The sequence below is a fragment of the Plecotus auritus genome, assembly GCF_963455305.1.
Source record: "Plecotus auritus genome assembly, chromosome: 2".
Lineage (NCBI taxonomy): Eukaryota > Metazoa > Chordata > Mammalia > Chiroptera > Vespertilionidae > Plecotus > Plecotus auritus.
This window is the reverse complement of record NC_137771.1, coordinates 35,768,739-35,792,958: the sequence shown is the minus strand read 5'-3', so window position 1 is coordinate 35,792,958 and position 24,220 is coordinate 35,768,739. Positions and strand designations below refer to the sequence as shown.

Below are 24,220 nucleotides of genomic sequence, written 5' to 3'. Positions count from 1 at the left end.
CTGGAAAAAATTAGGCTGGATATTTAAAAACTGGTACTATTTTGAGAAATATGTAACACATAAGAAATAGCCTGGTACCAGAGAAAGAATACTAGCACCAGGGAGGGAGCGAATTTGGAGTTGAATACTGGTACTGCATTTCATTTCTCATTTACCAGTATGACTTCAGATCAACATATTCATCTTAAATCAAACTAATTAAAATATACCTATTTTAAGTGTACTTGTTCAAGGAGTTTTGACTTACATTTACACTCTTCTAACCACTGAGCCCCTCTCCCAATCAAAATATCAAAAATTTTATCACTCCCAAAATTGTCTTGTTATTATTTAGTTGTAAGACTTCTTGATATAACCTGGATATAGACACTTTACCAAATATGTGTTTTGCAAATATTTTCTTCTAGTCTGTGGCAATCCCCCTCCTTTTTTCTAAATGGTATCTTTTGAAGAGCAAAAATTTCAAGTTATCAATTTTTTTTTTCTTTCATGGTGAAGACTTTTAGTGATCTAAGAAATTTTTTCCTACCCCAGGGTGTTAGAAGATTTCCCCCTATATTTTCTTTTACATTTAGGTCTATGATCCATTTTGAGATAATTTTTGTGTATGGCATATGGTAAAGGTTGAAGTTGTCTTTATTGGTATCCAGTTGTGCTTTCACCATTTGTTTAAAAAAAAAAAAAAAGACCATCTTTTTCTCCACTTCATTACGTTGGTATCACTGCACAAAATCACTTGACAACATATATACAGATGTATTTCTGAATGCTCTATTTTACCCAACCTATTTGTCTATTTTTAAACAAATACCACATTGTCTTAAATTATTATTTTTTTAAATCAGGCAGTATACATTTTCCAAGTTTTTCAAAATTATTTTGGGAATTTTATGTCCTGCACATTTCCATATAAATTTTAGAATTAACTTGTCAATTTCTACAAAAGTAGTACAGATTTTTTAAACTGGGATTGCAGTGAATCCACAGATGAGTATGGGAAGAACTACCACCTTAAAATATCGAGTTTTCCAAAACATGACCATGATATATCTGTTTTTAAGGACTTTATTTCTTTCAGCAATAATCTGTAATTTTCCATGTAGAGATATTATATGTATTTAGATTTATCTTTAAATAGTTCATGGTTTTTGGATGGAATCATGAATGGTACAATTTTTTTTTAAAAAATCCCACTTCCAAAATGTTCTTCGGTGCTATATAGTAACATGCTTTTTTTAATATGCAACAAAACAAACTACTAAAATTTTGTATAAAAATAAAGACAATTTATGTAAATTACAAATTATAGCCCTAGCTGGTATGGCTCATTGGATAGAGCATCAACCTGCGGACTGAAGGGTCCCAGGTTCGATTCTGGTCAAGAGCACATGCCCGGATTGTGGCCTCCATCCCCAGTAGGGTGCATGCAGGAAGCAGTTGATCAATGATTCTCTTGCATAATTGATATATATATATATCTCTCTCTCCCTCGCCCTCTCCCTTCCTCTCTGAAATCAATAAAAATATATATTTAAAAAGTTACAAATTATACAAATTACAAAATATGTAATTTAATTCTGTATTGGTCAGGGATAACATTCTTAATTTCAAACCTTTAAAATTTACTGAGCCCTAGACAGTTTGGACTGAAGGGTCCCGGGTTTAATTCCGGTCAAAGACATGTACCTCGATTGTAGGCTCAATCCCTGGCTCTGGTCGGGGTGCATGTAAGAGGCAACCAATAGATGCATCTCTCTCACATCAATGTTTCTCTTTCTGTCTCTCCCTTCCACTCTTTCTAATTAAAAAATCAATGGAAAATTATCCTCTGGTAAGGATTAACAAAAATCAATAAATAAAATTTACTGAGACTTTAGTTATGGTTCAGGTCTCTCTTGATGAATATACCATGCACACTTGAATAGAACTTGTATTCTGCTCAAGTATCTATAAAGTATCTGGTCAAGTTGGTTAAGAGTGTTGCTCAAATCTTCTCTATCCTTATCTGCCATTTTCCTGTAAATTGTTGACAGTAATGTGAAATCTCAAACTCTAATTGTGAGCTTGTCTATTCTTTTGATCCTACTAGTTTTTACTTCACATATTTAGAAACTGTTATTAGGTGCATACACGTCTAAGATTGTAATGTCACTCTGGCTGATGGTTCAGTGGCTAGAGCATCAGTCCGCACAAGGAAGGATCACTGGTTTGATTCTCAGTCAAGGGCACATACCTGGGTTGCACATTCATTTCTTGGCCCAGGTCGGACAAGTGGGGGAGGCAACCAATTGATGTGTCTCTCTCACATCAATGTTTCTCTCTTGCCTTCACCCTCTCTCTCCCACCTGCCCTCCCTCCCTTCTACTCTCTAAAATTCAACTACCCTCTCCAAACATCAATCCTCGAGTGAGGATTAATAACAACAACAAAAAAGATTGTTATATCTTCTTGACAAGTTTTCTTTTATTTTTATTTTTTTTTTTTTTAAATATATTTTATTGATTTTTTACAGAGAGGAAGGAAGAGGGATAGAGAGTTAGAAACATCGATGAGAGAGAAACATCGATCAGCTGCCTCTTGCACACCTCCTACTGGGGATGTGCCCGCAACCAAGTTACGTGCCCTTGACCAGAATCGAACCTGGGACCTTTCAGTCCGCAGGCTGACGCTCTATCCACTGAGCCAAACCGGTTTTGGCGACAAGTTTTCTTTTAATAATGATTAAATGATGCTCTTTAGTCCTATCATACTATCTTCAATGCATATTATACCACTTCATGCATAACATATGAAACCTGGAACAGTACAATTTCACTCTGTGATTTTTGTCACTGTCATGTATATTACTTCTACATATGTTCAAATTTTCACATTTTTTTAAAATTTAAAGTTATCTTTTAGCCTTGGTTGGTGTGGCTCAGTTGACTATCCCAGGCACTGAAAGGTTGCTGGTTCAATTCCTGGCCAGGACATACGCCCAGGTTTCGGGCTCGAGCCTGGAAGGGGGCATGCAGGAGGCACTGATGGATTTCCCTGTCATATCCATGTTCCTCTCTCTTTCTCTTCCTCTCCCTCATAAATAAATAAATAAGTAAATAAATAAATCTTTTTAAAAAATTAAAAACAGAAGGAAATGTCTTTTATATTTAACCAGTTTTACCCTTGTTTTGCTATTACTAACTCTCTTCATTCTTCTGTATAGACCCATTTATTTTGCTATCATTTTCCTTTTACCTAAAGAACTTCCCTTAATATTTCTTGTGGTGCAGGTTTGCTGGCACAAAATTCTGTTTTTGTTTGTATGAAAAAGCTTTTATTTTGGCTTCAGTTTCGAAGGATTATTTTCACCTGGTATAGAATTCTAAGTTGTCATTTTTTAACCTATCAGTACTTTATGTTTTTTTCACTGTTTTCTGGCTTGCATTGTTTCTGACAAGAAATCTAAAGTCTATAACTGTTTTCCTCTGTAATGTGTATTTTTCTATTGCCTGTTTTGAAATTTTTCTCTTACTTGTTTTTACCAATTTGAATATGAACTCCTTAGTGAAGAATTCTTTGTATTTACCTTTCATGGGATTCATGAAAATTTTTTTTGGTTTTGATCTCCTCTTCCCAACACCCTAACTTTTCTCTTCTTTTAAGATTCCAATTGCATGTATGTTAGACTGCTTGAATTTTGTCCCACAGGTCATTTATTGTTGATTTCCCCCCCCCCCCCCCCCCCGTTTCTATTGTTACATCTTCAGGTTCACTGGTCTTTTTGTCTTTTTTTTTAATTCCCTTCTCCTTCGTGGGAAGAATTCTAGGCAGATACACTATACCTGTTTCTTTAAATAAATAAATATGTGTGTATAAACATATATATATATATATACACACACACACATATATGTGTGTATATATATATATATAAAATTTTTAAAATTGATTTCAGAGAGGAAGGAAGGAGAGAGAGATAGAAATATCAATGATGAGAGAGAATCATTGATCAGCAGCCTCCTGAACGTTCCAGACTAGGGATCGAGCCTGAAACTGGGACATGTGCCCTAATTGGGAATCAAACTGCAACCTCCTGGCTCATAGGTCAATCCTCAACCACTGAGCCATACTGGCCGGGCACTGGTCTTTTCTTTGGCAGTTTCTAATTTGCTGTTAAGCCCATCCAGAAAATATTTCATTTCAGACATTACATTGTTATATTTAGAACAAGAATATTCTCATTGACATATTTATTCTCTCCTCATTAAATTCATCTTTTCATTTAAATTCTTGAGCATATTCATAATATTTATAATAGCTAAAATTTCTATCTGCTAATTTCATTATCTAAGTAAATTCTATGTCCATTGTTGTTTTTTTTACTTATTTTTCTTCTGGTTATGGGTTAGATTTTCATACTTCTTCATATGCATAGTAACTTTTGATTGGATGCTGAACTCTGTAGACAGCGCCTGGGAAGGCACATGGGCATTCTTCAATTATTGTCAGCTGAACTCAAGGCGACAGGCAAAGCCGTGTCTTGGATACACATTTACCAAAAAGGCAGATGTGTTATCAGCACTGACTCTTACCTTTGCCCAGGTGTCAGGGAGTGTGTTTTTGATATGTAAATCCAGTCAAGCACCAGGAATGCTCCGGCCTACTCAAGAATGCAAATAATCTCCTTTGTCTTGACTTTTGGTGAAACTTCCTGGTATTTGGGATATAAAATAAACATGCGCATGGGCTTTGGGTCATTGTCTCTCCAGCAGAAGAGGGCAGCGGTCCCACCCGGTTCCCAGCTTTTTCCTTCTATCTTTGTGTCTCTCTCTTTCTTTCTTTTATTTCTCAATCCCCAGCCCCTCTACTCGAAGAACCGGATCTCTCTTTCCGAGCTCGACGTGGAAAAGAGAAACCCCGTCATAGAACTCTGTTTTAAAGGCATTTACCTGTTAATCAGCTTGTTCCTTTTGAAAACTGTTATGTTTAGAAATGTCTCTACTATGGCTGGTGGAAACTCAAACTATTCCCAGTTCTGTGTGAGCTCTAAGAATTGTGTGTCTTACAGCTCCGAGTTACTAGTAATTGTTCTTTTACTGCCCAGTTTTTTTCACCCGGCCCCTTAGAACTTCATCTTATGCATGCACAGACTGGTATTCAACTAAAGACTGGGTAAAACCTATGTAGTTTTCTGGAGCTTTTTCTCTGCTAGTACTCTACCTTGCAAAGTCTAGTTGCCTTGACCTCCATGAACTCCACTCTCAGTCTCTTCAAACTCAATAAAATCACCAGGTTCCGTTTCAGTTTCCTTTCCTTGCTCTGGGAGCCAGAAATTGCCTCCAGACAGAATGTCAGACTACCACAGGGCTCATTTGTTTCTTTCTTCAGAATCCTGTACTACCTATTGTCTAATATCTAAAAACAATTGTTTCACATATTTTATTCCGTTTTCTGGTTGTTTATAGAGGGAATAAAATTCCAATTGCAGTTACCTAATCATGGACAGAAGCAACAGTCTACAGGCTTATGATTTTAATAAACCAAAATCAAGATTTACAGCATCAGATTTTAGTGCTTGTATATTTCCTCCTGGAGGCTGTCTCACTTCCATTTATTCTTCCTCATACTGACTGAGTAAATATGTCCCTTGAATGCTTCATCCACCCTCCTGAATTTTTCACTCTCTGTGTTAAGGATATAGTCCATTTCATAAGTTTTTATTCTTTTTAAACTCAAATTTTCTTTTACTGCTTTCAATGCTGTTCTTTCTGTCTGTTTAGACTTTGCCTGTGTTATTTGTAAAAGACTCTATATGTTGACAAGGGCAGTGAACCCTCTGAAGCTACTGAGTCTCACCACCATCAGAAGCAACATTATCCATGACCTTGCCAAATAAAGAAAAAGCCAGTAAAAATGTCCAAAGATTACCTGAATCTGTCTGACCTAGGACAGGCTAGCATAGTAATTTAAATAGCATAAGATGACCCTGAAGCGACTCAAAGAATGCTTCTGATTCTGCATGTGTATGCAATATAAAGAAGGGGTTTACTCAAGGGAAAAGGAGTTAATGTTTGTTGAATGCCTACTAAATGCCAGGCATTACACCAGAGGTTGGCAAACTTTTTCTGTAAAGGACCAAATAGCAGCTATTTGAGGCTTTGTGGGTCATGTGGTTTGGGGGCAACTAAATATACCTGCTGTTTGTTACAGTATAAAAGCAACTATATACAATAAATAAATAAGCGGATGTGATTATATTCCAGTAAAACATTATTTACAAAAACAGATGATGCATGGGATTTAGGCTGACAATCATAATTGCCAAACCCTGAATTATATGTACTTTACATACAATGTAAATTGAAATTGCTAATATTCAATAATTTTGTCTTTAATAAATGGCAATTTCATATGGTTCAACCCATTATGTAATCAATTTAATCTTCACAATAGCATTTCAAGGGTGTTAATATCATCCTCATTTTGCAGATGAGGAAACTGAAATTCATACATTAAGTAACTTATCCAAATAATTGCAATACTGGGATTCCACAAATTTGAATTGGTCTGCTCACTTATCTCTCTCTCTTGCACACACATACAAACACAAATTGGTACAAATCAGCTAAATGTAGCTTTCCCCCTTCTACTGTTATTATATTTGCCACTACAGAATTTTGGTAATTTAATTATTATTAGAAAGAATATAAACCTAATTCTCAAACAGATAATCAAGTTTCTATGATCATACAAATTTATTAAGTTGTTTATTCTTACAGATTTCAATTTAGTAGAGCTCTGAACAATTCAAATGAGTGAATGAATAAAACACTATGTTTTATCTTGCATAGCATACAAAGATGAGGAAAATAATTCTTGCTCCCAATTTTCAGAATTTACAAAAGGGAAAAACACAAGTATAGTAACCCCCACCCCCGTCCACAGTTTTGCTATCTGCAGTTTCAGTTACCCATGGTCAACCATGGTCCAAAAATATTAAATGGAAAATTCCAGAAGTAAACAATTCATAAGTTTTAAATTGCATGCTGTTCTGAGTAGCATGATGAAATCCTACACTGTCCCACTCTGTCCCACTGGGGATATGAATCACCCCTTAGTCCAGAGTAGCCACACTATACATGTTGCCCACCTGTTAGTCACTTAGCTGTCTCAGTTATCAGATTGACAGTGTGGTCCCAAAGCACAGGAGTAGTGATGCTGGCAATTCAGATATGCCAAAGAGAATCTATAAAGTGCTTCCTTTGACTGAAAGGTATCCTATATAATAAAAGCCTAATATGCTAAGTGTCCAGTCATCCATTCAACCAATCAAAGCGTAATATGCTAATAATATGCTAAGGCCACTCAACCGCTCGCTATGATGTGCACTGGCCACTAGGGGCAGGCAGTCGACTGGTCGACCAGTTGCTATGATGTGCACTGACCACCAGGGGGGCAGATGCTCCAACCAGGAGGTTAGCTTGCTGCTGGGGTCCAGCAGATTGGGTCTGAGGGAGACGGGCCAGACACGCCCTGGAGCCCTCCCACTGTCCCTCCCCAGCTGGCCAACCTCCCACGTCCCTCCCCAGCCCCAATCGTGCACCAGTGGGGTCCCTCGGCCTGGCCTCTGCCCTCTCGCAATCTGTGATCCCTCGGGGGATGTTGGAGAGCTGGTTTCAGCCTGATCCCGCAGGCCAGGCTGAGGGACCCCACTGGTACATGAATTCGTGCACCGGGCCTCTAGTGTATTATCTGGGGGTGGGGGGGGGAGTAGTATATGCCAGGTTCAGTACCATCTGAAGATTTAGGCATCCACTGGGGGTCTTAGAACATATCTGTACACAAATTAAGATGTAATTAGATGGCCCTTTCTCTGGGAAGCCATTTTTTTTACCATTCCCATCTGATGACAAAATCAGAATGAAGGAATGTAAAAGCAAAATAAGGAAAAATGAAAAGAATTTAAATAGAATAAAAATATAAACTAATTTTTAACTGGGTTGAAGAAGGTAACTTGGTAAGAGGAATATAGATAAAACTTCTTAAAGAAAGGAGATAATTGCTATAGGTATTCTAGGTGGAAGAAACTGTATGGTTAAATGACACAGAGTGGGAGAGGGCATCAAGTATATTTTAAAAACAAAAAAAAAATGAGTATTTAGCTAAAGTTGAGATATATAGTATCACATTCAATCAATTATTCAAGAAATATTTATTGAGCATTTACGTTAGGCTTGTATGAGGAAATAAACCTAGAAGAGACGTTTCAGACCAACGAATGAAGGGTTTTAAATGCCAACATAAAAATCTGTACGTAATCAATCAGCAAGTACTAGGTTGCCATTGAAGATAAGTAAGCAAGGCTGATTATGATTTATTCTGCACTTCAGAAGTATTTACCTCGCAGTAACAGATGAAATGATTATAGTGGAGGCTTATGAGTTTACTTAATAGGTAACTACAGCATGGTAAGTATGCTGTAATTGTAAGAGTCTGTATCTGGACAGCAGCTCCTATAAAGTGGAGGACAGGGATCCAAGATCAGGTAAATGTACATAATTTGACACCCGCCAAACACAACGTATTGGGGAGAAGTTACAGAACAAAATGGCCCCCATCAGAAGGATCAAACCTGATGACATTATCTCATTCACAAATTCCTTTTTAGAAAAAAAAAAAAAAAAAAAAAGGAAGGTGGGTATGTGTGGTTTTATAAAAAAGCTACTGTGTAATGATTCTGTTTAGAAATGATCTCTTTTTTAATGTGAAAATATTTAATAAGTAGCTTTCTGATTCCTAACACATGCTTGAAGACCTCTGGTTCTAAAATTCTAATTTCTCAAATTCTGATTTAACATTCCTCAGTTAATGATAGAACTACAGACCATTAGTAATCTCAAAGGGAGGGGGGCACATGACAAAAAAAAGTATTAAAAACAGAAGGATTTTTCCTCCTAGTGTAAGCATTAAAAGCAGCACTTTTATAAACTACATACATTCATATTATCTGTGTTATAATATGGTGTCTAGACATAATGCACAGTGTTAAAATTATTTCAACTCTCTGGAAACCAAGAGCATCCTTGTTAAAGTGTAAAATGAGATTTCGCCTACTTGCAACTCCTTGTTCTCACACTTGAACTGTCTGTCACAGCATGAAAACATTCCCCTACTGGTGAAGCTTTAGATACCTACTTCTCTGCTGAAAGAACGCAAAGGGAACTGAAAGAGTTACTGACAATTTATACAGTATCCCATATCCCATTAGAGTATTATAACTACAGACAAAGAAAATATTTTAACTCTGAGGGCAGATGGAGCAACAATGTTTTAAATAATTGTTGACTTCAATGAGTAGTGCAGAAAATGTCAAAAGACTAGCCTATCTGGTTGAGAAGTGACTCAAGATGTTACAGGAACCTAATTATAAGAAGTCTTTTTCTTTGTCTTGTTTGCTTAGTAAAAGGTTAATGAGAAGTCCACTGAAGAAAACATCTCCTGTGTTTTGACCAAGTATTTCTCATAAAAACATAAATAAAAAAGTATTTTAATCTAGTTCTTTATTAACTTCTTTTAAAAATAGCTTTATTTGATGTATACTTTTACATGATATAAAGTTTACTCATTTTTGAAGTGTTCAATGACTTTTTAGTAAATTTACAATTGTGCTACCATTGCCACAATTGTAAATTTACTAAAATGTTCTAATTTTAGAACATTTCTATCATCCCAAATCCATTAACTTCTTGATCTAAGATATTTCCATAAATTTATGGAAGCCACTGGTACCTGAAGTTAATATACTATATTTCAAGCCACACAAATCTCTGCAACTGAGCAGGAAAAGTGCAACCTAACCTCACTTTTAATGACCTTTATAACCAATCCTCTACTCTGGCACTGGGAAGAAAATGCTCAGGTGCTTTCTCTGAAAGTTAAACCATTCCAAGTATTATGTTATGGCACACTGTCTTGGAAAGGAATTAATTATATTTTTGTTGGTAACACATTTCGGGCTGTTTACACAGCTGACATTTCTCAGCTGTACCCCATTCATGCCCCAAGCTGTGAGGATGATCTTGTTTTGTAGCAGATGCCTCCACTTCAGTGATTTAAACAAGTGTAAAAACACCATCGCCTGCAACAATATAGATTACAAGCACCAGCTTCATGAGTTTTAATAGTCCTAATGAAAGAAAGGTTTCATGACATTTCTTTGGCTAGTGTCTCCTTAGGAGACTATAGCTGCAAATCATTTTTTGTCAAAACTCGAGCACTGCAGCTAGTGGATCTGCTATGGCACCAGTTAAAAGCAGTCTGGCCCTAAACATCTTTGTTGTAGCAAATCATGCAGCTCAAGGCAACATCCTGCCAATATGGCAACATTTGCTCTTGGGAGGCGAGGGCAGGAATCATTTCACAAGTTCTGGGACAAGGTGCAAATAGGAATAATGAGGCAAAAAGAATCAAGCCTCTTAATGGAGATTCCCTCTTATGTTTGCTGTGACTTAGATATAGCACTAGGTAACATTATAGTCTCGGATATGGTGAATTTTAGCCACTTTCCTATTTTCCTGTAGTAATGAAATTGCATTAGAATGCTTGGGGAAAATGTAAATGTTGAGACAATCATTAAAACGTGAGCATCATAAAATACAGTGTCAACTCAAGTCAATGATTTAACACCTAAAATGCATAAGGCACTATGCTAACAGAAGAATCCAATATAATAAAAGCATAATATGCAAATCGACTGAATGGCAGACCAACCAGTCAGCGGGGGGCCGAGGCCAGTGAGCAGGCAGCGCCAGCCAGCCAAGGCGCATACCAGCAGGCAGAGGGAGGGAACGGCAATGCGGCGGGGTGGGGGAGATGCCAGTGACCAGCAGCGGCGGAGGGGTGATGGGGTGGGGGGCCGACAACGTCCCCTGATCGGCCCGTCCGGTCACGTCCCGCAGAGGGAGGCCAGGCGGCAGTGGTGGTATGACGGAGGCGGTGCTGTCCCCTGATCGGCCAGCCCAGTCGCTGCCCTCAGAGGGAGGCCAGACTGCAGCTTAGAACATCCCAAGGACTCCTGGACTGTGAGAGGGTGCAGGCCGAGCTGAGGGAACCCCCCGCCCCCGCGACCCCAGTGCACGATTTTTCATGCACTAGGCCTCTAGTTCATAATATTTCACTAAATTTGCCTATCACTGTTGGAACTTGCATCTGATAAGCCTGTTTCAATGTGGTTTCTACAACTGTGGGATCAAAGAGCAGTTTTGGCTTTTCTAACTCTATGTAGTCCGACATTTCCAGACTTTATTACCTCACGTTCTTGCTCTTAAACCAAACAATTTTATTTGTTTGTTTGCTTATTTATTTGTTCATTCATTCATTCACTTAGAGGGAGAGAGAGAGAGAGAGAGAGAGAGAGAGAGAGAGAGAGAGAGAGAGAGAGAGAGAAACATCGATTGCCTGCCTCCTATATGCACCCCAACCTGGGATTGAACCAGGAACCTGGGTATGTGCCCTGATCAGGAATCAAACCCACCACCTTTTGGTGTATGGGATGATGCTCCAACCAACTGATCCACACTGGCCAGAGCCAGACAATTATTTTTGCTGTAAACTTTTTATTATAGAAATTTTCAATAAACTCAATATACACATCACTCAGCTTTAACAATGATCAACAGATGGCTAACGTGAATTTGTTTATATATCCCACATCATTCCCAACCCCTATAGGTTATTTTGAAGCAAATCTCAGATAGCATGTCATTTACTTAAACTGGTCAATTCTTGCCTGTGATCCTTTTCTACATTATGTTAATACTAAAGGCCCGGTGCACAAAATTCATGCACTGGGGCGGGGGGGGGGGGGGGGTGTCCCTCAGCTCAGCCTGCACCCTCTCCAATCTGGGACCCCTCGAGGGATGTCCAACTGCCGGTTTAGGCCCAATCCCAACCAGCAGTCGGACATCCCTCTCACAATCTGGGACTGCTGGCTCCTAACTACTCGCCTGCCTGACTGCCTAATTGCCCCTAAACACTCTGCCTGCCAGCCTGATAGTCCCCTAACCACTCCCCTGCCAGCCCAATTGACACCTAAGTGCTCCCCTGCCAGCCCGATCACCCCCAACTGCCCTCCCCTGCAGGCCTAGTTACCTCCAACTGCCCTCCCCTGCCAGCCTAATCGCCCCCAACTGCCCTCCCCTGCATGCCTGGTTGCCCCAACTGCCCTCCCTTGCCGGCCATCTTATGACAATGTGGGGTCGACCATCCTGTGATGACGTGGGGGCTGCCATCTTGTGACAATGTGGGGATGGCCATCCTGTGATGGCCATCTTGTGACGACGTGGGGGCAGCCATCTTGTGATGATGTGGGGCAGCCATCTTGTGATGTGAGGGTGTGAAGGTCAATTTGCATATTATCTCTTTATTATTTATATAGGATGAACTATAACACTGACTTTCATTTATTGAGTGTCTACTATAAGTCAGGTACTTACACATATTATCACTAACCCTCATTAATAATGCTGCAAATTGGGTTACTAAAGCTCAGTGAATTTAAGTGACATACTTAGATCTTAATTATTTTCTTCTATTAATGTTATTTCTTATAGTAGTTACTAGACAATACTAAGAACATCTCTGGTTTATTCATGTCTCGTTGGGTAAAAGGAAGGTTATTATTTATGAAAATACTCTTATCTTTTCAAAATTAAGTGTAACACATTTTCTGTCAAATTTCTCACTCTAAAGAGAAAAAGAAAAACAACTAAAGCCATCAACCACATTGCTACCTTTAGCCATGGACAACCAGCCAATAATTCTAATGAGATACTATAATAGCAATGTTAAAATCAGTGTTTAGAAGTAAATGTAAATACCTACACATAAATATTTATTTTTCCTGGAAGGATATACTTTTTAAAAAGTTTTGCCCTAACCAGTTTGGCTCAGTGGATAGGGCGTCGGCCTGCGGACTCAAGGGTCCCAGGTTCGATTCCGGTCAAGGGCATGTACCTTGGTTGCGGGCACATCCCCAGTGGGGAGAGTGCAGGAGGCAGCTGATCGATGTTTCTCTCTCATCGATGTTTCTAGCTCTCTATCCCTCTCCCTTCCGCTCTGTAAAAAATCAATAAAATATATTTAAAAAAAAAAAAGTTTTGCTATTTTCTGATTTTAAAGTTTCATGATACACAAAGCATTTTCCAAAGGTATAGTGTTTAGACTGTGGAATAATTAGGTTCAAGTGGCATCTACATAAACAATTGTTTTTAAAATGTTTCTGACTTCCACAAAGAATTCACTCATATTAAAATGTATAATGGCAGTGCTGAGAGAGGAGGAGTAATTATTATCCAAACAGAAACACAATATTTACTAGAAAATACAAAAACTATTTTCTTGGCTTTATTTTAAAAATCAGATTGAACTTCAGAATTCTTGAAACATTCTCATTTTGTACTTTAAAAAAGGGAAGGAGGAGGGTGGTATCTGATTAAAACAACCAAGATTATGGGTAAAAGTGGCCAAAATGTAATTTTAGTTGGCCTCCTTAGATGATAAAACTTACTCTCTCTTAAAAAAAAAAAAAATCACTTAGAAATAGGGCAGAGATAGGAAAGGTTTCAAAATTTATAACAGGAAAATCATTATAAGTAGATATAATAATAGGTAAAAATGACAGACTAAATCTTTTCTTCCAGTTTTTATAGTAATGAAAAGTATGGGTATATTTAAGAATAGGACGCTATTAACATTAATTGTAAAACTTAGCTATTTTTAAAGTACCAGTCTACTATAGAAAATGTAGTTTAAAAATTAAATATGTAATGGTTCGATTGACTTTAAGATAGCTGTAATTTAGGGGAAATAATTTTCTGCTTGGGACATTTTCATCAGTAATAGCTGAACATATTCTTTTGATCAAGGAAAATTTTAAGTCAAACCAAGCAGCATTAGTTCCTGATATTGATATTGTAATATTATCAACAGAAAGCTGGTATACTTCACTTATGATATCTGCTCTGCAAGTTAACTCAAATTATTACAACACTTATTTTCACATTATTTGATTTATAAATTTTTTCAGTGGAATATTTGAAGTTTGATTCTGCTTATTATCATAGTCAATTAGACTGAAAGTGGCAAAAGAGAGACAAGGATATAAAACTGATAAGTCAACTGTCACTTACTGAATCATCTGTGGCAGAAGCTGGCCAACCCTCCCATAACTGATGGCGTACGGGGATACTCGTGAGGTCATACACATTTCTTTTTACCTGCAAAAAGAAAGAGACACTGCAATTAAAAATAGGGTTTCATATGACTTAGGACAGTGGTCAGCAAACTGCGGCTTGCGAGCCACATGCGGCTCTTTGGCCCCTTGAGTGTGGCTCTTCCACAAAATACCATGTGCAGGCGCGCATGTACAGTGCGACTGAAACTTCGTGGCCCATGCGCAGAAGTCGGTTTTCGGCTCTCAAAAGAAATTTCAATTGTTGTACTGTTGATATTTGGCTCTGTTGACTAATGAATTTGCCGACTACTGACTTAGGATAATTGCCAATTTATGTGATAACATTGTATTTCCTCTGTTTTCTTCTAGATTCAAAACAAGCATTAGAAACTAGGATAACACAAGTCAGAAAAAATTTTGTAAAAAATATTTAAACCAAATTTAAAAACAGATTCTTAATAAAGGTTAAAAGAAATTTGCAAAGAACAGACTGATGGGTTGCCAGAGGAGGAGGGTTGGAAGAATAGGTGAAAAAGATGAAGGGATTAAGTAAAACTTGGTAGTTACAAAATAGTCATGGGGATGTAAAGTACTGCATAGGGAATATAGTCAATAATCAGTATATATAAAAGGTTAATATGCTAAGTGTCTTTCCCTTCATCTGGGTAATGACGTCACGTAGCAATGCCCAGCTTCCTCTCCCTAGCAACAATAGCCTCCTTGCAGTTTCTTCAGCCCAGGAACATGACTTGCTTTATAGCCAGATGGAAATACTTTACACTGTAACCGAATGTCTGTGATGCGTTTTCCCGTGCCTCATCTCATTTGATGCTCACAGAAGTCCTGGAGTAGATAGATAGGAGTCTCGGTGAAATCCTATTTTCTTTTCATTATCCAGAAAACAGAGATTTAGAAAGCTTAGAAACTTGACCCAACTGAAAAGAAGTAAAAAATGGTGGACTTTGAAAATTACTTCAGGTTTTCTCATTGCGCAGAACATAGTCAAACACTGCTGCAGTTAAATATTTTATCCTTTGTCCCCCCTACGTGATCTACAATAATAATCTGCTCAGTGTTGATATTTACTGCTGTGTTCCTGACAATTACCTGAAAGAGAAGTTGGGAGTGCTTCACTGGGCTGGAAAAAGTTTAGCTAAATAAGAAAGCAGGTCTAATTAAGCAAGTTTGTTCTATATCTATAAAAGGCTAAGTTGACTCGTGCATGTGCAATACATATAAAGCTCACACTGGCACCAATCGCATGCATGTGTTTCGATTCGTCCTTGTTGATCGTCAATTTGATTGACATTTCTTTTATAGAGAAATGGCGAATAGCGATATTAAAATATTTCTTCTAATTAATTTCCTTTCAATATGCACGAATGCGTGCATTGGGCCACTAGTATTCTAATAACTATCTAGGATGTCAGATGGATACTAGACTTATTGGGGTTATCACTTTGTAAAGAATATGACTATCTAACCATTATGCTGCATACATGAAACTAATCCTATATAATAAAAGCCTAATAGGCTAAGTGTCTGGTCGACCAGTCAGCCGTTCAACCAATCAAAGCATAATATGCTAATGATATGCTAAGGACACTCAACCACTCGCTATGATGTGCACTGACCACCAGGGGGCAGATAGTCAACCGGCTGACCAGTCACTATGACATGGACTGACCACCAGGGGGCAGATGCTCCAAACGGTAGGTTAGCTTGCTGCTGAGGTCTGGCAGATCCAGACTGAGCAAGATGGGCTGGACATGCCCAGGACCCCTCCCACAGTCCCTCCCCGGCTGGCCAACCTCCCACATCCCTCTCTGGCCCAGACAGTGCACCAGTGGGGTCCCTCAGCCTGGACTGCACCCTCTCACAATCTGGGACCCCTCGGGGGATGTTGGAGAGCCAGTTTCGGCTGGATCCCACAGGCCAAGCCAAGGGACCCCACTGCATGAATTCGTGCACTGGGCTTCTAGTACAAAATAATGTTGAATGTAAACTGTAACTTAAAAAATAACAGAAGAAAACCACCCCCTGCTGCTGAATGTTTTTATATAATCCTGGATGGGAGAGAAACCAAGATGGAGGCAGAGGTAAGCACCTAAACTGCTGCCTCGCACAACAATTTCAAAACTACAACTAAAAGAACGGACACCATCCAGAACCACAGGAAAGCTGGCTGAGTGAAAATTCTACAACTAGAAGGAAAGAGAAAAGCTCACAGAGAATTGGAGGTACGGCAAAGGGTCTTTGTGCGTGCAGAGAGGAAGGGTGGCTGAGAGCCTGGCTGAATTTCTCTGGCAGAAGGGGGAAGGAAGCCCCCAACCGCACTGAACCCCAGTTCTGACTGCACTGAACCCCAGTCCCGGGCGAAACCCCGTGGACCCAGGCTCATACAGGGGGAGTCTGGACTGTCAGGTAGAGAGAAAGGCACCCGGAGACTCGGAGACCCAGGGGAGACCCGGGGGAGCCCCGGCAGGCAGGGTTCTGGAGGCGCACGCGCCAGTGTGCACAAAGGCTGCGGAGGTTGCCACAGGCTTTCCCTAGCAGAAGGGAGTCGGAAGCTCCTGACTGCACTGAACCCCAATTCTGACTGCACTGAACCCCAGTTCCAGGCGAGCCCCTGAGGACCCGCGCTCTTACGGGGGGGAATCTAGACTCTCGGGCAGAGACTCAGGAGCCGGGGAAGGCAGAGGTCTGGAGGCGCGCACGCACGCAAGGGCAAGGCTGACTGGAAGCCAAGACTGTCTGCTCCGCCCTAAGACTCCACTCCATCCAAGCTGAGCACAGAGGCTATTGCAATTTGGCAAGTCTAATCCTATAAGGCTGTCTCCAGCACCAAACTTCTCCCAGCGTAGACACAGCTGATCCTTACAGCCAACTGGCCTGGAGGTCAATTCCTCCCAGTGATACCAACAACAATCAAGACTGAACTACAACAAGGCTGTACACACAGTCCACAAAGGGGTGCACCAAGAGTGTCCACCTCAGGTTAACTGGGGAGGCCGACCCACTGGGCCATATAGGAAACCTAGCACACAAATCTACCCTACCAACTCAGGGAAGCACTGAAAATGCGGCGTCAAAGAAACAGATCATAAATGAAAGAAATGGAGGAAAACAAACGACTGGATATAGAATTCAAAACCACGGTTATAAGGCTTTTCAAGAATATCCTAGTAAAGGCCGATAAATATAACGAGACCCTCGAAGATATGAAAAAGGACCAACTAGAAATTAAACATACACTGACTGAAATAAAAAATATTATACAGAGACCCAGAAACAGACGAGAGGAACACAAGAATCAAGTCAAAGAATTGAAATACAAAGAAGCAAAAAACACTCAACCGAGAAAGCAAAACGAAAAAAAAATCCAAAAAGTTGAAGATAGTGTAAGAAGCCTCTGGGACAACTTCAAGCGTACCAACATCAGAATTATGGGGGTGCCAGAAGAAGAGAGAGAGCAAGATAACAAAAACCTATTTGAAGAAATAATGACCGAAAACTTCCCCCACCTGGTGAAAGAAATAGACTTACAAGTCCAGGAAGCGCACAGAACCCCAAACAAAAGGAGTCCAAAGAGGACCACACCAAGACACGTCATAATTAAAATGCAAAGAGCAAAAGACAAAGAGAGAATATTAAAAGCAGCAAGAGAAAAACAGTTAATTACCTACAAGGGAGCACCCATACGACTGTCAGCTGATTTCTCAACAGAAACTATGCAGGCCAGACGGGAGTGGCAAGAAATATTCAAAGTGATGAATAGCAAGAACCTACAACCAAGATAACTCTACCCAGCAAAGCTATCATTCAGAATTGAAGGGCAGATAAAGAGCTTCACACATAAGAAAAAGCTAAAGGAGTTCATCAACACCAAACCAGTATTATATGAAATGCTGAAAGGTATTCTTAAAGAAGAGGAAGAAGAAAAAAGTAAAGATAAAAATTATGAACAACAAATACATATCTATCAACAAGTGAACCTAAAAATCAAGTGAATTAAAAATCTGATGAACAGAATAATCTGGTGAATATAACAGAATCAGGGGCATAGAAAGGGAGTGGACTGATAATTCTCAGGGGCAAAGTGGTATGGGGGGGTTCAGGAAGAGACTGGACAAAAATCATACACCCATGGATGAGGACAGTGGGGGGGAAGTAAAGGCAGAAGGTGGGGTGAAAACCGGGTGTAGGGGAGCTATGGGGGGAAAAAGGAGAAATAATTGTAATAATCTGAATAAAGATTTATTAAAAAAAAAATCCTGGATGGCTTCAAGTTTCTTTTCAGTTAAGAAACTTCAGCTATATAGTATAGCTAGGACAAACTATAATTATAAATTTTTAATAATCTTATAATTTTTTAAATGGTTCAAGATGTAAAATAATTCAAATAAAAGATATGATTCAAGTTTCTATGTGGTAGAGAGAAGGGTGTTTTTTTTTGAAGGGGAGGAGCAGGTGGGAGGAAAAACCTGAAGTTTTCTTTATTATTTGGTGTAAGCTTCAAAGACGTAAAAACTAATAAAACAACACAGATTATTTTTTTGAAATCATCAAAATTAAAAACTATTTCAATAAAATATTTGTTAACTGGATGGTATCTACGAATACACTATTTAGGCCTTTCCTAAAAAGACAATTCAGTAATGATACTTTATATTTTTAATATGTTGAAGATTAAAAACAATTTTTAACATGTAATATTATACCTTTCATTTTAGAGGAAGAGGTAATTTATCAGAATAAAGTGTTGTAAGATTAAACTCTATGTTATCCACTAATTAAGAAGAATCATATTTTTTTCTATTTTAAACAGGTTATGAAAATTCTATTTTGTTTCATATTTACAAATAAGATAAATTATCAAATTGTTCAGAATGGGCTTAACTGTTCAGATTAGTTATGAGATTAAACTGCTGTAACAAATGAAGCTAATATTGAATGTTGCACATAATACAGGGTGGGGCAAAAGGAGGTTCCAAATCCAAACCTCCTTTTGCCCTACTTTGTATCTTGTACAGTAAGACTTCACTATAGAAGAGAAACCAAGATGGCGGCATAGGTAAGCACCTAAACTGCTGCCTCGCACAACAATTTCAAAACTACAACTAAAAGACAAAACAGACATCATCCAGAACCACAGGAAGGCTGGCTGAGTGGAAATTCTACAACTAGAAGGAAAGAGAAAAGCACACTGAGACTCAGAGAAGCTGCAGGAGGCAGAGGTACTGAGACGCGCGCGCGAAGAAGACTTGCAACTGAGTGTGTGGCTGGTTTTCTCAAGCGGGAGGGAGACAAAAGCTCCAGACTGTGCTGAACTCCAGTTCCGGGTGAGACTCTGGGGACCCAGACTCATATGGGGTGAAACTGGACTGTCAGGAAAGAGAAAAGCACACTGAGACTCAGAGGAACTGCGGAAGGCAGAGGTACCGAGGTGTGCGTGCGGAGAGGGCGGGCAACTGAGTATGCGGCTGGCTTTCTCAAGCGGGAGGGAGACAAAAGCTCCCGACTGCACTGAACTCCAGGTTCGGGCTAGATTCTGAGGACTCAGACTCATTCGGGGAGAAACTGGACTGTCAGGAAAGAGAAAAGCACACCAAGACTCAGAGGAACTGTGGAAGGCAGAGGCACCGAGGCGTGCGTGCGGAGAGGGCGGGCAACTGAGTACGCGGCTGGCTTTCTCAAGCGGGAGGGAGACTAAAGCTCCCAAGTGCACTGAACTCCAGTTCCAGGTGAGATTCTGGGGACCCAGGCTCATTCAGGGAGAAACTGAACGGTCTGGCAGTGGGCAAAACTCAAGGGCGGCTTTCTCTCAGAGGTGCTTGCAGCGATTACCATGGGACACTGAGACACAGGGGCCTATTAGAGCAGGACTGACGGGAAACCAATGGTGTCTGCTCTGCCCTGAGACTCCGCCCCATTGAAGCTGAGCAAAGGCTTTTCCAAGTTTTCTCCCATAAGGGTGTCTCCAGCACAGAATTTATCCCAGCATAGACACAGCTGATCCTCACAGGCAATTGGCCTGGAGGTCAATTCCTCCCAGTGATACCAACAACAATCAAGGCTTAACTACAACAAGACTGTGCACACATCCCACAAAGGGGTGCACCAAGAGTGTCCACCTCAGGTAACTGGGAAGGCTGAGCCACTGGGCCCTATAGGACACCTAGCACACAAAGCCACTCTATCAACTCAGGGAAGCAGCCAAAATGCAGAGACAAAGAAACAGATCACAAATGAAAAAAATGGAGGAAAGCAAACGACTGGATACAGAGTTCAAAACCACGGTTATAAGGTTTTTCAAGAATTTTCTAGAAACCACCAATAAATTTAGTGGGACCCTCGATGATATGAAAAAGGACCAACTAGAAATTAAGCATACACAAACTGAAATAAAAAAAGATTATACAGAGACCTAACAGAAGACTAGAGGATGGCAAGAATCAAGTCAAAGATTTGAAATACAAAGAAGCAAAAACACTCAACCAGAAAAGCAAAAAAAAAAAAAAAAGAATCCAAAAATATGAAGATAGTTTAAGGAGCCTCTGGGAGCACCTCAAGCGTACCAACATCCGAATTATGGGGGTGCCAGGAGAAGAGAGAGAGCAAGATACTGAAAACCTATTTGAAGAAATAATGACTGAAAACTTTCCCCACCTGGTGAAAGAAATAGACTTACAAGTCCAGGAAGCACACAAACCCCAAACAAAAGGAATCCAAAGAAGACCACACCAAGACACATCATAATTAAAATGCCAAGAGCAAAAGACAAAGAGAGAATATTAAAAGCAGCAAGAGAAAAACAGTTAATTACCTACAAGGGCGCACCCATACGACTGTCAGCTGATTTCTCAACAGAAACTATGCAGGCCAGATGGGAGTGGCAAGAGATATTCAAAGTGATGAATAGCAAGAACCTACAACCAAGATTACTCTACCCAGCAAAGCTATCATTCAGAATTGAAGGGCAGATAAAGAGCTTCACACATAAGAAAAAGCTAAAGGAGTTCATCAACACCAAACCAGTATTATATGAAATGCTGAAAGGTATTCTTAAAGAAGAGGAAGAAGAAGAAAAAGGTAAACATAAACATTATGAACAACAAATATATATCTATCAATAAGTGAATCTAAAAATTAAGTGAATAAAAAAATCTGATGAACAGAATAAACTGGTGAATATAATAGAATCAGGGGCATAGAAAGGGAGTGGACTGACAATTCTCGGGGGGAAAGGGGTGTGGGGGGTGTTCGGAAGAGACTGGACAAAAATCGTATACCTATGGTAAGAACAGTGGGGGTGGGGTAAGGGCAGAGGGTGGGGTGGGAACCGGGTGGAGGGGAGCTATGGGGAAAAAAAGAACAATTGTAATAATCTGAACAATAAAGATTTATTAAACTTTAAAAAAAAAGACTTCACTATAGAAAACAAGCAGTATTCATTCATGTTTTTAAATGTCCAATTACGGCATTTTGTCTCACATTTCTGTTTGTTATACATACACACATCTAAGTTACCTTTCCAGTGAAATAGAGATATATATTCACTGGGAAAGGAAAAAACAAAAACAATGTGGAACTCAATCTACTTTTTATCTCTAATGTACACCTGTGAAAAAAGACTTAGTAAATGAGAACCGAGGAGCTTGGAGGAATGGCTTGATCCCTACTCAATTCAAACAAACAACTTTTCTTCAAAGCTTCTTGGCAATGGCCAGTCTACCATGCAGTATTTTGTTTATGTACAGTCACATAAAGTTTAGAAATTTTCATTAGTCATTATCAACACAACATATTAGCCAAATTCAACCTCTGACCACATCTACTAGCTAAGACTATTTTTGTCATGCTTAAACATTAGTGTCTTTAAGGAGAAGGGTGGTCCACAAATCCAAAGTATTATATTAATAAAAGAAAAGGAAAGAAGAGAGGAGTATGAGATGACGTTAAGGGCTCAAGGCCCCCAAAAAATCCTTTCTTAAAGTTATTTTTCAATTATGCTATCTAGATACACCAAGCTTCATCAACTATTTTAAAAGAAAAAAAAAAGGCAGGACAAACATTTGTATCTGTTGGAAAGGTTGCAGCAAGGCTACCCTGTATTGGATAGTATGCACAAATACTATCAGTTGAGTATACAAACAAATAACTCTAAGGGGATTCTTTAAATTCCACCTTAATTCCAAAACACAACAATATGGTATTATGAAATAAACAGTATTTTTTCTTCTTTCATTAACTCATTTGTAACTGCACTGAATTGAATAGCATTCCTTTGCTATTGTAAGTCCGAAAAGCATGTTCTGGCTATAGTGTTATGTTGGTATAAAGCACAACGCCAGACTGATGTGCTGAACAAAAGTGATCAAAGTTAGAGTAATGTTAGCCATTGCACAAGTATTTGGCTTCATTGTTCTCTCCAGAATGACATCTGTTAAGCAACCTGTCATAGAATAAACTGGCTAATGCAGACAGAATTTGGCTGAGAGGGTACAAAATAAAGCATATTAGGTTAATGTTTGTCCCAATGGAAAAGATAAATTCACAGAGATTCTGAGATTATGCCAAAAGAATTTTGTGTTAAACCACAATCACTAAATAACAACTTAAATACATATTAGTCTTTCAAAAATAATTCCATGTTTATCAATACTGTAACCATAGGCAGATTTTAACATTATACTGAAAAAATACATGTGATAAGATAACAAAAGTACCAAGTGGGCAAAGGTTTTACTAATAAAGATATAATCTTTATTGATGATTTCCTGTAATTAAAATTTTAAGTCACAATTCTGCAGGGAAGGAAAATATCCAAAAAGTATACAAAGCAAAAGTAAAAATGATGCTTTTTAAAAATATTAGTATCCTAGAAAACCTGAGAGACAAATTACAGCTATATATAAAAATGATGCAGAGTAATTTAAGGTTGTCATGAATCAAACGAAGGACAGAATTCTCTCAGAGAGGGAAAGAAGAATAAAGGACTAGAGGAGGGAGAGAGAGAAGGAGGGGGAGGGAAAGAGAGAGATTGAGAGATCATTGACTGATTTGAGAGATTCAAGTGCACTTGAGAGAGGCAGAAAATACACACAGACTGGGTGCTGTAGCTGGCATGCTCAGCTGCCATTATTGTTCCACTTCTGATGGAATTTCATCTTTAGAGATTTGTGCTAAATTCCAGTTAAGTACAAGTGGCACTTCACAGGGTAACATTTCCTCAGGGCCTTTTTGTCTTACACAGTTTCTTTGATCAGCACTGACTCAAGATAATGCTGAACCTTTATAATCTTTTCAATTTTTGTTGTGCATTAAGCTCTAACTCTGAGATCTCAGCATGTTAAACTATGCAAATGTTTCAATTAATTCTGAAGAAATTTAATAAATGCTTTGATTACCAGCTGAACATCAAATTTATGTTACAAACAATACTGTATTTGGATCAAGTGTTCTAGATCGACAATAGATTTTTCCAGAGTTTGTTTTTTACATTTCTTAAAAAGAGAATTTTACTTTTTACCTATTGCTTCAGATTAGACAGTTGTAATTAAGAAAAAATTAAATCAGATTAACTTGAAAGTATTAATATGGGACTGATTTACTATTTGCTTTTCATTATTAATAAAAATCTATTTATACACTATAATTACTGTAAGAAACTAAGCAATGATCTCCATGTCAAACTTCATATTTCCTCATGGAAATTTCATTGATGAACACAGCACTGGGAAAAAGATCATTGTATTATGACCTGCTCAATATAAAATTATATGAAATATTCTTCTCCCACAAAGTTTTGAGTTCCATAAATTTTCAATTTTTATTTTTTAAATGTTATCAGAATTTCTTAGAAAGAAGTCTTAAGATGTTACGCTGTTAACCTAAGTTTTGAGGCTCAGAATTAGCCTCCTCCTATGAGCTGTTTGTAGCTATTGAAACAGAAAAATATAAGACTTGTAGGTAACATTGCTAGCTATAATAAAATCATTGCTTGTG

General features: G+C 38.7%; 1 protein-coding gene across 2 annotated transcripts in view; it reads right to left on the bottom strand.

Moving 5' to 3' along the window:
• Nucleotides 1-24,220, bottom strand: part of FAF1 (Fas associated factor 1) — a 389,848-nt gene that overhangs the window by 177,793 nt on the left and 187,835 nt on the right. For both annotated transcript variants that reach the window (XM_080652360.1, XM_080652361.1), the window contains one exon: nucleotides 14,169-14,255. In XM_080652360.1, the coding sequence (XP_080508486.1) occupies nucleotides 14,169-14,255 (87 nt within the window). The remainder of the gene's footprint in view (nucleotides 1-14,168; nucleotides 14,256-24,220) is intronic.